Source organism: Phalacrocorax aristotelis, chromosome 23, assembly GCF_949628215.1.
Source record: "Phalacrocorax aristotelis chromosome 23, bGulAri2.1, whole genome shotgun sequence".
In the NCBI taxonomy this organism is placed as follows: Eukaryota; Metazoa; Chordata; class Aves; order Suliformes; family Phalacrocoracidae; genus Phalacrocorax; species Phalacrocorax aristotelis.
This window is the reverse complement of record NC_134298.1, coordinates 3,987,978-4,003,102: the sequence shown is the minus strand read 5'-3', so window position 1 is coordinate 4,003,102 and position 15,125 is coordinate 3,987,978. Positions and strand designations below refer to the sequence as shown.

Below are 15,125 nucleotides of genomic sequence, written 5' to 3'. Positions count from 1 at the left end.
CTCGTGCCACAGATGAAGGGGACAAGGTGTCGTTAATAAAATACCAGCGTGATCAAAGAGCTGTGATGGAGCATGGGGAAAGACAAAAGAAAATACTGAAAGCTTCTGGATCTGTGCTTCATCTATGCTACTCTATCCCTCAGGCAAAGAAAGAGATTTAAAAGGGTGTGAAATTACTCTAGTGTTAAGGTACTGCACTACTGGAGGAAAAGACAGGCAAAAAGTAAGTGAGAATCAGTCCCGTTTACTTCTGAACCTACCGAAGTCCAAATTCCCTGATTTACACCCACCTCTCCCTTCTCCCAGCTAATCCCATGAAACCATTCCAACATCCAGAGATTTGACATCGTGCCCAGTGAATCTGGTCTTCCAAGAGATGCGTATTCATATTTTATTCAGCTCTGCAGAGTGCAGTTTTGTAACTTCGGCACAGAGAATAATGTCTGCTCGGACAAAGCCTGGAGCCTCCCTCGCGCTCAGAAGGATGTCTGTCCAGGCTGCAGAAAGGCCAAGCTCAGCTCAGTCAGCTCCTCTTGAAGGATCACTCGATCACCAAAATTGATTTATTGATTTTTGGACGCGGTTCCTCTCTGATGTTGTAACTGCAAATTAACTTGGAAGGAATTAACCCTATACAAGAAGACTCGAACAAAATAGGGAACGCTCTTAAATGTGCGATATTCTTTCCTACAGAATTAAACACTGGTTTAATTTGCTGAGCTAACTGGGACAGCCAAGTTCAAAGCCAAGAAAAATCTTTCCATCCCTCAGGTCAGATCTCATTGCAGCGAGACAAGCTATGGAGTACCTGATCAAAAACCATCACCCTGCCTAGAAACAACCGAGGACACAGCAGTGGTGCGCTACCGATTCTAGCTGCTTTAGGAAACTGCAGACACACTTCCGGACGAGCAGGACAAGAAACCTGTGCCAGCACAGTTGCTACTTGCTTTCTTCACCCAACAGCTGCCTTATTTGCACTGACCCACTCCTACTGTAATCACGACTGTTCATTACACAGAGGAACACTTAATGGCCTCCACTGGAAACTAGAAATCCATCATTCTGGGTATTAAACATGAGATTTCCAGGCTAGAAGGGGCCATACGTGAATATCTAAGCTTACTTTTTTTTATAGTACAGATGATAAGGCTCAATCCATACATCAACAGATGCATGGGTTAGGCTTGCAAACCAAGTCCAGTCCAGGTAAGGCTCAACCCATGCATCAACAGATGCCCTAGAGCTGCATACCAAGTCCAGCACCCCGGTTCCACTGAAGCAGGTCTCTTAGAAAGACATCCGAAAATAAATTAATATTTCAACCATGATGCTGCCAAGCAGAAGTGCTAGACCGACTCTTTCTGGTTTACAGGAGACAAGGCATTGCACAAAAAATCCACACGCAGTCATCATCCTAACCCTTAGCACTTTGTTACCATTCCCCACGGCCTCATGTAGTCTAAGCAGTAAAAGCAGCAAAACCGAGGTTTGTGTAAAGGAGAGCTAGAGAACTGCACAAACCACTCTGTGAAAAGCAGAAATGGAATCACTTAACGGCATCTGGCCTATTCTTAAGAGTGATTTTAATTTAAGTAACAGCATCTTGGCGATGGAAGACTTAAGTTTCTGACATCTCATAAAATCAATAGGCTCACTGGATGTTTCTTCATTGCCAGGGTGTGACTGAACACCAGTAAAACCAATACCATCTGCACGGCTACAATCCTGTTTGCATCTAGAGGGACGTGCTCAGGAAGCACAAGCTCCAAATGCAGCCAGCGCTGCCTTGCCCCACGTCCTCGGCCCCAGGCAGGCAGGGGAGGCTGATGGAGCGCGCACGAGACGCGGCCGGGAGAGGAACGAACAGCAGTTAACAAGATCTGCAGCATTAAGAGGTGCTTTAGAGCATTTGTGCTTAATGACTTTTAATTTTGAATGAGCTGGAAAGCTCCTTACCCCTCTGATGTGGTATTAACAGCATCCACAGGCATATCATTCAGGTAGGAAGTTTATCCAAGTAACTGTCAGAGATGTAACAGCAATGACCTCACTGATGCAGCTCAGCTGAAACTGAGACTGCTGCTGACCTGCTCACAATCCCGGCGTCAGCTTTATTTCTCAAGGCTGTCTATTAAAAATTCCCTAAGTACTAACCATGCTGCACCCCTATTTTATCAAGGATGGGGAGTGCCTGCCTCAGATTATGTTGCACACTTGGCTATCACAGAGACAGAGTTTGTCCGTAGTTTATCTGGGATAACGGAGCTGCATCCATGTCAGGAGCCGACCCTGGAGAACCTCTACACTGCACGAAACAACGGCAGTCGGCCGTCGGGAGCTGCCAGGAGAAGCAGCAACGAGGAAAACCAGACCACTCTGATGGCATCCTTCAGATTTAAGGTAACAAAAGATACCTACAATGATTTAAAAATACAGAACAAAAAAGGAAGGATAGAGGAGAGAAAAAAGCATTTCCAAATGCTTACAGGCCCTGACTTAATGAGATTTTAAAAAACCATATCCACAGAGTAAAGATGCAATTCCCTTGTCTCCGTTCGGTTCATAAGGCTTTTCAGAAAATCTGCTGGTTGCCAGGAACAGATTGCTTTATATTCAGAGAAAAGAAGTGTTGTCCAAGAGCAGTGTGAAAGACTGCTGGCATACTTAATAAATACGTTGGATGGGTAAAATGAATATCGACATCTTTTAGTAAGCTTTCTAGTGACTACACAGTTAACAGACTGAGAACATCTCAAAAGACCAACGGTGATACACTCAACCTGATGTAATCCAGGTTCTCATTCAACTTGACGTAATTTAAAATATATGGGGTTACAGAAGAATGTGGAATGGGATTTGGAAGTGCTTTACTGCCGCTTTGACCAGGAGTAAGTGACCACGTAAGAAGCAAGATGGAACAAAGTCAGGGCTGCTCGCTAGTGAACTGCTGGAAGATGGCTTTGCTCCGTAAGAGGGTCTTAAGATTTGAGGAATGAAATGTTTCTGCTGATTGCAGGGGGGCTGGACTACGTGACCTTTAAAGGTCCCTCCCAACCCAAACTGCTCTATGAAATAACAGGAATAAATTAAGCAACATTTCTTTCTTCAGTCAGCATTGATATTGCCCATGATTAACTCCATTTCTCTCTTCTTGGTGGCTCCATGCCACAGAACGGATTGCTCCGTGAATATTTTCTTCCATTTAAATGTGAAAATGGTACAGCATACAGCAGCTTACAGCCCAGAAAAAAAGAAAAAGAAAAAGATTTTATGAGGACAGTAACTCAAGACACTAAATATATTCAATATATCCGAATGCTTAGGTTGCATGTCTAATGAGCCAGTTAAAACAAGCTGCTCTACTGATGTCCTTTATGGTGGCAGCGATCACATCTGCTCTCCATCTCATCTGTCATGATTTATAATGTCTCCCGTTTCTCCTCTTCTCTTCCAACTGAGGCTGCAGCTGCAGCCCTGCCCAAGTTTCAGAGGAAAAACCTGCAGCTAAGCCACTTTGCTGCTTCCCTAGACACAGAGCCACCACAGGCGTGAGTTCTAGTTTCCTTCTCTTCTGTCCTGAACCCCGTGTTACACAAGCATTGGCTTCTGATGCTCAGACAAGTCCCTGTTTCGGCTGCCCAGCTTACTACCAAGGGCTTTAATAACTTATTTTTTTCAGCTCCGTATTTCTGAATGAGATTAGAGGCAACATCTAGAGATGCTGGCGACATGGATACTTGCATAAAATGAGCTTCCTACACTCATTTTGTTGAGCTGTTGCCTGCTCTTTCTGTATTTCAAAATGTACTAGGTTACAAGTCAATGAATCAGGAAAACTTTACTCTGGAAGTCATATGGGAGGCCTAGAAGTTGTATTCTCAGAGTCAGCACTCCATCAGGTCCCTACTGCTTGGTGAACAGATTGCGTTTGCCCCTCCAGTTAACTGGAGGACATTATGATGGATTCGTCCTTGTGATCCAAAAGTATGGCACTCACTACGGTCTGCTTGAGGAGTAAATTAGAAGAACAAGAAACATTGTACTGGTGTTCTTATGCTACAGGTATAGACAAAGCCCTGTCCCAAATCACAGCTAAGCCACTGCTTCTACCACGCTCCACACTTCTGCCAAAATGGGAGCTGTAGATGTGATCTTAAAACACCAGATCCCGTGGTGATGTGGTAACTATATTAACTCAGCACAGGCCTTGCACAAGTGCAGATGACCGGAGAGCAGGCTGGGTGAGGAAAAAAACACCTGACCTCATGTATTTCGGTGACATGTGGCGTCCAGCCCGCGGCTGGAACCAGCAAAGCAACCAATTACAACATACCCCTCCTGGTTCTGCTGATGCGCCGAGTGCTGGCAGGTACCTGTACCTGGGGGCACTCAGAAAAGCCCAGTGTGAGCTACAATACACGCACAGCTAAAAGACTGGCACTCTGGAAGCCATGAAAACCACATTAAGAGAGGTAATTCCAACGGTAAAGCAATGCTAAATAATAATGGAAGCAGCAGCGCTCAGCTCCCTGCCACACCTCGAGCGCTGGGGTTGCTGCTGACTGCCGACCGCTTGCGAAAATCTGATTCTTTCATCTCCATCCTCACAAGGTGCCAGCAGGAGCCGCAGTATTTTTAATTTGATCCATGAGCACCTAAGGGACTAAAAGAAATCCTACACCCGTTATTTTGCCTCACCTTGAATTCAAACAGCACCTTTCCTTCACTAAGTCCATCCCACGTGAACGCAGAGAAAACACTTAAGACATAGCCTGAGTTTTGGGGAGCACTTGAGCATTTCAGCTCACAACAAAGCAGAGTATATTTTAAGAGCTTTTCAGAATCTTATAAAACAGGAAGAAAGTCAAATAATCCATGCACCATGATGACAAAGTGAGCTACGTATGGAGGAGCCAACTGGGGGCAATTTTTAAGAAGCTAAAACCATGACATGTACGAACCCAGCCCCCATTTAAAGCTGTTTGTTGTATCCCTGAATTTCTATAAATATCATTTTCACCGACTTCTTTTCCTCCAAACTTTCTAAATGAATTCTCTTTTGACCGGGGATGGTTATTTGTCAATCAGATTAAGCATTCCATCAAAATGAAAGAAAAAAAAACAAACAAACCCCGTATTTTTTTCTAATGTACACACTCTATCATTTTGCTGGGTAATATATTAAAACATTAATTTTGTGTAGGAAAAGTCTCCACTTGCAGCATGCCTCCTGAGAGGGAAAGGAAAATGCAAAACACCTGCACTATTGTATCAAAAGGCAGCTCTGCTGGAAACCATGGCAACTCAGCGTGTGGGTTCGCGACGCATACTTCTGCATCGCTGCTGCCTGCTAAACCACGCAGGGTGCCTTTCGCTGGGGTTCCAGGGACAGGGGCAGATTGGGTTTGTGGATGTGAAGAGGAGGGAAGAGATGAGGACATGCCCTCAACCTCACTGATGGAGCCACTAGTACTTCTGCCTGATTATTTTTTCTGTGATATCCCTGATTATTATAGATCTTCTAAGAAAGTCAATGAGCAGGAGCTGCCTGATCAAGCCTTGGTGCACTGAAGAGAACATCTGTTGCAGATTATCGATTCCTCATGCAGTGTTTCCAAGCTTCCACGTTTCAGAACAGCCCAGCCCAGCGGTGCCATCCCTGAAGAAGGCACCAACGCCCTGATTTTGAGCGATGCCAAATGCCCGCCGGGTCTCTCTCCATACCTGAGCACTCAGCTTTTTGGAAACCCGGCCACAGATGTTCGGGGTTCCAGGCTAACACCACCATCTGTAGCATCCATGGGAACAGTTCTGCATCTCTGTGCCATGAGAACGTCCCGTGTGCAGCAGGATATTCCTCCAAAGTTCTCTACCAGGAGACTCTCCCCCATCGTCACGCTGGTGACTGCTGTTCTCGCCACTCTTGCTCTTCTTATGGAAGGAAAAAAAGCTTCTGTCCCCATCATATGGTAAACCACAGAGTTATGTGCCGTAACCAAACATCTGTGCAACGGCAAGGAGCCAGAAGCAGGATAGAGCCTTCGTCGTGTTAAGGAACATCTTAATTTCTGCAGACAAAAAGCATTCTTCGTTACGCTTACTCGCAGACTGGCCTTAAAGGCCAGCGCAGCAGAGCTGCTGCTCTGCCTACCCGACACCGCAGCCCTGGTGGGAGAGACACCTTGGGCTGCACCTCCAGAGCTCGGCAAACGGGGGCGAGCCTACGCCGAAGGCACCACCCCTGCAGCTTCCCGTCTCCCCCGAGTTCCAGCCCGGTGCAGGTCAGGTCACCTCCCTGGGAGCGGCACGTCCCCGCCGGAGCCAGTCGCCCTGGACTGCCCTCCAGGCAGCGGAGGGGATCGGCGATGGGATTCAGCTCACCCAAGTCAACGGCTGAAACAGGCCAGACAAATCGCTTCAAGTACTAAAGGAGACCAGAGCGACTGCCTGCGGAACAGAGGCGTGGACTGCAAGCACCTAGAATTGGGTGAGATGAATCCAAGCCACAGGTGAAGTGCTTGAGGAGAAGATCTAAATGCTTAATTTTGCTGAGGACCCGTGGCTGCGGGGAAGTTCCCGGGGCAGTGCAGCCAAACAGCCTGTTTCTACCCCGCTCCAGAGCGAGTGGTGATGGAAGGGGTCACACTACCAGCACACACAGCGTTGGCTGGTCCGCTGCCACCCTGAGAAGCAAAAGCCCAAATTAAGATAGTCATATGTGTGCGACAGCGCAGAGCGTATCTTTTGCCTTCCTTAGTTTTCCTGTGCAAGAAAAGAAGATCTGTGAATCTACCTCAAAACCCTGTGCCTTGGTTAGAGGAGCAGCCTGGACAGATTAATCTCATCCAGTTTTGCCAACACCGGGGACATCTCCTGGTGAGCCCATCACCCCGAGCTCCATCCATAGATCAACAGGAGCAGGCGCTTCCCAGGCACTCTTCATCTGACCTATTTTAGCCTTTTAGCTCGTGAAGGAAATGAATCATTCTTATTCCTCTCCTCTGACTATAAAGCAAGTCTAGACAAGGAACTCAGATGTTGATACTTAAATCTGGATAGAGTAATTTCACTTCTGGGGTCCGTATCTGACTACAGCTCTTTTACTGCCTTGCCAGGGCAAATCACTTCACTTCTGCCTCTCTCACAGTCCTTTCAGCAGCAGCACAGGGATAAAACATTTTATTAGCATTGTAAAAGCACGGAAAATAATGGCATGGAAGTTTCTGGTTAAGTCTAGGCAGAAAACAGCACAGCATTATAGCAGAATTTAGGTTAATAACTGTAAGAGCGAACGTACATTAACAACCACTTTCTCTGTGCACCAGTCACAAAAGATTGGGCCTTCCCCTAAAATGTTTTATGTTATTTGTCAACTAAGACGCTTGGTTAATAGTGCTGCGCTGACAGGCTGGGGAAGTCGTTACCACAATGCTGGTTAGACGCTCCGACAAACACTTTTTTGGTGTCCTGTTATTAAACAACAGTGGACGATGAGGGAGTTCCCCTGCGGGAGAGCCCGCAGCGACAGCGCTCCCCTTCGATGCCAATTAGCCTTGGCTTTGGACAGCAAACGCACGGTGAGCGTTCAAAGAAGAGGGTTAGCACCTCAACAGGCTAACACAGAAAGCCGAGGATGGAGATCCGCTGTTTATCTTAAAAGCGTAGAAAAAGGTGACTTTGTGGACATTGTGTTCTTCCTCTCCCCTCTTTTCCGTGCTTCCGAGAACAGAGGAACTCGTTCTCGTTAATGAAACAAGGAAGATGGCCCCCGCTGCAGTGCCGTGGCCGCGAGGCCCATTATCCCGATTTCCTTCATAATGTCCTCACACCTGGACACTCTGTCAGCGTAAGTCAATTAAAAGCGCCTTCACAAAAACACATTTCACTTCAAAGCTCTTCTCCTGGGATAAAAATCGGCCTCAGCAACGTGACCCTTTATGTACCGACACGGCAAGGTCAACAAGCTTCACGTGAACAGCGCATTTCTGCAACCGCCGGCTGCTGAACTTCGGGAGCCGCCCATACAGTTGCCACGTCTTCTCAATTCCCAAGTGAGCAGAAAGACATCAAGCTGGCTGTGAACAAACCAGACGCAGGCAAATTCTCACAGGCTACTCCTATGAGCTCCATCGGTGGCAAGCTGTGCTTCTTTTAGAAGAAATAAAATGAAAAAGCATTACTTATCTTAATCGTCGCTAAGGGTTTACCATGCTCTGAGCTCAACAGCTCAATATTAGCTCTTCCCTGAGAGCTGGACAGGAGGATTTTGAGGAGCACAATAGCTGAATCTCGGGGGGTCCAGTCTATTAATCACCAAAATGTATCCTGCTTCATTATCTACCATCAGAGTGTAATGCAATTAGTGCACATTATGCATTAGAGATATTTATTAGTCCTCCAGAACGTATGGACTCACACTCAAGGCAGTGGGAGCCCGTTACACGCATTTCAACATTCTTGCCAGCGGCAAGGAGCTCGGTCGGGTTAGCTCTGCAGGGGTTCCCTACTTGTGAAGAGCACGAGCGTTTCCCGTACACTTTAAAGTCACCATTAATTTATCACGTGAAATGGCATGTACAGGATGAAAAGTGATGCCTGGAAGTCTCCTGAATGGTTCGTGATGTTCATGAAGGCAGCACCAAACCCAAACCCCGAGCAGAGGTCTCTCACATTGCTGGTGACTTGTCGAGCGAATAGGGGCTGATTTGTGCCTCCATGCTAAAACCACACGTGGCTGCATGCCTGGCTTCAGTGCGAAACCACCTAAAATGCAGCAAGTTTGAGTTTCATTCTGAATTTGGTATTCGGAGAACGCCCTTACCCATCGCTGCGAGATGCAGACGAGTATTTCTGGACGCAGAGGACCACAGTTCCCACTGTAACCTAGCCGTACGCATTGCTTCCAGCACCCAACAGACCCGGGTGTCTTACCCACCAGGTCAGCATCCTGCACCTTAATTTTCTTTCCGTGGTAACAAAGGAAAGCAGTGATTTTTCCGAGTTGCTCTCGCTATGGGTCGTTACGGCAAGTGCTGTGTGATCAGTGATAACTGCCAGGCGTGCTGGCTGCCGGCCCCTCGCCCAGCTGACGACTAGCTCTTATAGCCAGGCCAGCCACAACCACAGGGGCCAGCCAAAACCAGCAGCAGCGGCTGGGAGCGACTGGGAGGGAGGAAGCTCTCAGCTCCATAGGCGTAAGCGCCGCACAGGCATTGCAAACAGGGTGGAAAAGCATGACGCAGTGACAAGCACTTAATGACTCCGAGGAAGGATTTAAGTAACTAACATTGATGGATATAAAGACACCTGCTGCTGTGAGATGCTTTCCAAAGGGTTCGCTCGATAGGACTGTTATGTAGAACCTATTAAAACAGAGAAGATGCCCATTGGGAGGAGCTATATAGTATTTTTCTACTGCAGCCTGTTTACCACAAAATTTAAAGTGGTAAATTACTCCGACGCCGCTAACAGCTACAGCTGCTTTAACCGGCCAGGTGGCTGTTTGGTTCCAGCAGACGCCATCCTAGTTTCTTCCCCCTGACCACAGGGTCTGGGGGATGCACTGACACGGCCTTGAATCCCAGTGTCTCCCTGATTTTTATAATCGTATTTTAAGAAATGGGCAGGCCAAATGGAGCAAAGCTTACAGGGATAAACTGCTAGAACGACAGTCAGGAGTGTCTGTTTCCACTCCTCAGTAGAGACAAAAATAACGTTGTTAATAGTGATCATTGTGTTTAGCGAATATAAATCTAACCGTGATTAAATTCTTTTCCCTGTGAGCTAAGCCAGGAACTCAGCTGCTGTCAGGACTGAGATTATGGATGCATTTACAGTCCAAAATTGCTAGAGCCTCATCCGGTTCCTTATCTTGCTTTCAAAAAGACATTTAGTAGGGCTAAGAGGAACACAAGTTCAAAAAGAAGCCGACTGCCAAAGACGTATCCATGCTGTTCATCCTTCATCTCCTTACCCTCTACTTCACATGGTTTTGGTACCTTTGGAGAAAGGGAGGATGATTCCCCTTCTCCACTGAGAGCTGGCAGGAGCAGTCTGCCGAAATGCAGACACCCCTGGTGATGCCTGTATGGGAGCTGGTCAGCTGGGGGCCTTCTGAGGAACAGCTGATCTCATTCTGAAGATGACTATTAGCTTTGTTGGATCAGTTGTGTGCCCAGGGGGTCCTTATTTTTCACCATGATCAATATAAAGATTTAGATCTTTATACGCGTACAGACGTAGAGATCTACAGTGCGCACAGACCAAAGTCAGGTGAGACGCATCCGTGTCCAACCTCGTAAAACGAAATGACTCAGATAACAGTATGAGCTGAACGCATTTGTAAATTCTGATTTCTCAGAGCGTTTGCTTACCTAGGATCACAAAGAAACTTGGTCTTTTCACCTTCTTCTCTCCAAATAAGCCATTCTCGGAAAGAGGGATGAACAAACATTCGTGTCATATCTCTACGTTTGATAAGAAACATAGAAAGGTTCTCCATCCTCTGCTGAAAGTCATCCCACTCCAAAGTGCCCTCAATGTTACCTGCATTAATGGCCTGAAAAATATGTTCATCTGTTAATGGATGCAGAGATGCCACTGCCACATTCAAGAGAGGCATAACCCGATCAAAGGAAGACTGCGTTGGGAACTTCATATTGCACTGCAACAGGTAAACTTCTGACAGAGACACTGGGACTACTTTGTAGCTGGAGCTTTTTAGTACTAGGTATCCTTTCTCTATGAGATCAAAAGTGAGTTTTAGGTACAGGTAGGACCCTTGGCTCAAGGTCTTGAGGTGAGAACTGAGCTTGCCAAACGTAGTGTTGTCCATTTTGCCGTTAAGCGAGATGTTGTTCTGGATCTCTGAGCTGCTGTGTATCCGATGAAGGATATATGCCTGCAGGTCCTGGTCTATGGCTTCATTCTCTTCCAGTCTATCCAAAAATATTCTGTGGAAGGGCAACAGCTTAATTATTTCCTACAAAGAAAGAAAAAAAAAGGATACTCATGCTGGCAGTGTTTATTATTCATTAAGTAAACTTAATTCATATTACAATAGCACCTCTGAGACTCCTTTAAGACCTCTTCCATCAGGGCAAGAACACAAGATGGCAGTTTGTGCCCTCAGGACCTCACAAGCTCATCTATAATCAAGTGGGTTGTGTGTGAAACATGACTGAAATAGAAATGAAGGACACTGTTCCTAATACCGCATCCACGGAAAGGGCTGGAAAATTCATACAGAGCATTGCCCTTGTTATTCCTACCCCACCCCAGTCAGGTATCGACATGCCGCCCCTTCTGCTGGCGTGTCAGAGGGAATGGACAGCCAGACGACAGAAGAAAAAGCCCAGAAGAAATTTTGCTGAAGCCGAGCTAAGTACCTCCCCGGGAGAGCGCTCCCACATCACACAGCTGCAATTAACAGGGAAACGCACGGAAACATCAGGACAGGTAACAGTGTGTATTTTCCAGTGCAAAATAAACACATCTATCTGCTGCAGGGTAGCGTGGCCAGGGATCCTCTCATCTGCTGAGCTCACTGGTGATGCGTATGCAACGTAAGCCAAAGCTCATCCAAGGCCTTTCCAAAGGAATTCTTGTGTCGTGGGCTCTCAGTCACTGTGAAGCAGGGGGAAATGATGCAACGGAGCTGGACAAGGCAGTTGCAGGAGAAGCCATCGGCCCTCCAAAAAAATAAGGAGGGAGAGCACAGTGCAAAACTAAAGCTTGCAGTGAAAACCGTAGGGCTGCAAAAGCCTTAATTAAATGAGGAATTCAAGTCATAGGGATGCAATTTACCTACAATTACAAAAAGATTTCTTCCAAATGATGTTTCATCTACTCCATTAGTAAGCAAAAAAAGAAGCGCAGCACAAACCAGCAGATAGCCTGTGCTCTCCCGGTGTCTTGGGGAGCAGCGGCCGTTCCCAGCTACGAAGGCGGCGTGCAGCAGCTGGCTGCCTTGATGGAGCAGGAACCAGCTCTCAGCTCCCTGCCAGGAGGACCACAGTAAATCAACCTGTGGATCTCAGTAAATACTGGCAAATCTCAGTAAAACTTTTAAATGGAGCACCATAAAAATGAACTGTGCAGCCCTGCGCTAATGAAAAAACGGCTAGTAATGAACGAGTGAGAAATGCAGAGCTGCAGACGCCTTTCTGCCCGGAGCAGCTGGTCCGGCTGAAGAGCAGCTCTGAGCTGGCTCCCAAACGCGTGTCTCGTCCCTCTGACGTCTGTCTCCTTCGGGCTCGTGGCTCCAATGCTCAGCGTGAGTGTTCCCACAAGTGATGCTGCAAATCAACCAGCTCTATCTACTGTGAAACGGTTGAAAGAGCAGATCTGCCCTAACTGGGTCATTGTGTTCGCTTCCCAGCTTGCGCCCTTCAGACAAGCAGTTGAGCCAACAAACTAAGGTCAGCTTAGTCCTTACGCCAAGAGAGTGGTGAGGAGTCGCTAAGGTCAGGCGGAAGGTAAAAACCCGCCCAGCTGCAAGCTAAAATAAAAATACTTAAGAATAACTCAAACAACATTCAGCTTAGAGCTTCAGCACCTGCTCAAGATATTCTTTGTTGAGCTGAATAATGTCTTGGCCTGACGTTGACTCCTGCAGACTGAAACAATCACGCTGCTCTGGATCATGCAGAAGGGCATGAAGATATGCACCACTTTGCCCTTCCACATGGAGGAGAGGATATTCCTGAGCAGCACAGGCTGACAGACATCAGGCCTCACCCTCCTAATAAGCTCGGCGAGCAAGTCGCACGCCGGCGTGCGAGCTGTCTCACTCAAACAACTATTTGCTGATAAACATTTATTGACATGGGTAAGTGATGCTGGATTAGATCCCTGCAATGCTGTGGAGTGAGTCTGGGGACATGAATGTAAATCCAAGTACAAAAAAGCCAAAAGGACAACCTGAAATAAAGGGTCTTAAGCAAATCCAGATACCCACTAAGATCATCTGTATCAAAGCCCGTTGTGACAACGACAGTTTATCACAATTCCTGCTCTCAGCATACCTGTAGACTTGTCCTGACTGTCACCACCAGCTTCAGCCAGGAAGGGAATTTTCCAATCATCTTGCTCAGGAATGATACTATCGTGTCTCCATAATCCGGTTTGTGAAATTCAGCTTCATTTAAACCATCAATTAATATAATGAAATCTTCATCAGGGATCTTCCTCTCTGAGAGAAAAAGCAAAAGCATTTATTTGAAAGGCTAGACATGGGACTGTAACGTCCTGCAAAGTCACTACAGTGTTTTAAAGCATCATCAGGTGTTGCTAAAGAAGAAAAAAGACACAGTAGCAGCACCTTGCTTACGCTACGTTAATTGCGTATACATTAATTGCATATACACAGAGGCAGGCCTCCTCATACAATACACATTTTGGTTATGACATACGCAACCGTGATATCCCACGGAGAACACAGCTAAGTCCTCTTTTTAAAAACCACCTCTTCCACAAAGTCCAATGTTATGTGATGTGAATCAGTATCCTTCTGATAAGTTTTAATAACCACGTTATTAGCGGTGCTCTGTAGTTCTGGTGTTAAACGCTCACCCTGGCGTCAGCCTGTCTTCATTTCTGCAACTGCTAAATGAAGCTTCCCCAAGAAATTCACCTCCCCAGCACCTCTAGATCCTTCCAATCTGGCACTTTGGGCACTGGCTTCCTGATCAACTGAGGTCTGGGCAAGTGTTTTGAAAGAGAAGCAAAGCTGACGCATGGGCAGAACGCTCATCTGAGGCGAGGAGACCATCAGCCGGCATGCGTGGGGCTGGTCATTCAACCTTTTGGAGGGTACAACCTCTGCTCAGCAGAGACTGTTCAAAATGACTCTGAAATTCCAGCATTGTAAAGGAGTTTGATCACAAGTCTGTAGCCAAACCTCTTTTATAAATGAGTGGGGAGCAATGAAAAAGATCCTACAAAAAGCAAATCATGGACTTTTTAAACAGGATGTTTTTGCTGCTGGTGAATACAGTGACCAAACCGATGTAGACATTGAATGCTTCTATGTTAGACGCTGAGAGCGGAGCACAGCTTTATAACTAATGATACAGATGCTTTTAGACTTGCATCTTCAGCTCAAGCGGTATCTTCTCAAAGGTAATCTTGCCTCATAAACTGAAAAACGGGTGGGAAACAAGAGCCTATTGCTGGCATATGCTATCAACAGGTACCACAGATTCTGGTCTGTATAAAGTTTGTTCTGATTCATGAAGTACTATGGATAAATCCTGCTATCAAAAAGCTCAGTATTCCGAATGGCAGGTTAGCTTTTCCCTTTGACTTTAAATTGCATGAGGAAATTTTCTATAAAAACCCAGCACAAAACGCTCATCGATGACATGAGCAGTCTCTGTGCTGTTCCAGGGAGAACCGAAATTCATTAACACCTTGCATTCAGTACTGCTGAGCATCGAAGTCCCATCTTGTCCTTGCCTTACGTTACCAAGTTGCACTTAATTCCTAACATACTGTTAAGATCCATATGGAAAACACGTATTTTGCACTAAAATTACCATAGATCCTTTTTCAGTTAACTCCTCAGTAAGATTATTGGGTACACTAGAACACACGCTTTATGACTCTCTGAAATCTTGGGAGTGAATAGTGCCGGAGTTTTATACCCACATCTCATGTTTCTCATAAAGCCTGAGGGAGAGAGGAGAAAGCAGGGAACAGGGGAAGAATCAGAACTTTGTTCTCTTATATATAATTTAGACTCCTTGAGATTGAAAAAAATATATATTTGAGAAACATGAATCTAACTTTCTCAGTGACGTTCACCATTAACGGCTGCGCAACAATTTTGTCCCAGTAGCATTAAAGCTTCAGCAGCACCTTGTAAAAGACCTGCTGATATATTTACAGAGTCTTAAATGTTATATATATTAAAACCAATTTCCAGACACTGTTCATTTTGTTACAAAACACTTGGTGCAAATTAGCTTGCCAGCACTCTCGATCAGCAAGGTTGAAAGATGGGAGTCCTGATCGTTGGCTCCATTGGAGCTGAGTTGAGTGCAGAGCCCAAGAGAGAAAAAAAAGCTTTTATATAAAATTTTTCCACCCCCCAGAACTTAGGTCCAGATGAGGGTCAACCT

The 15,125-nt window shown here is 46.1% G+C and overlaps 1 protein-coding gene across 12 annotated transcripts in view; it reads right to left on the bottom strand.

Annotated features, from left to right (window-relative positions):
- Nucleotides 1-15,125, bottom strand: part of TANC2 (tetratricopeptide repeat, ankyrin repeat and coiled-coil containing 2) — a 254,383-nt gene that overhangs the window by 39,527 nt on the left and 199,731 nt on the right. For all 12 annotated transcript variants that reach the window (XM_075117247.1, XM_075117254.1, XM_075117253.1 and 9 more), the window contains 2 exons: nt 13,029-13,195; nt 10,377-10,984 (listed from right to left, as the gene is read on the bottom strand). In XM_075117247.1, the coding sequence (XP_074973348.1) occupies nt 10,377-10,984; nt 13,029-13,195 (775 nt within the window). The remainder of the gene's footprint in view (nt 1-10,376; nt 10,985-13,028; nt 13,196-15,125) is intronic.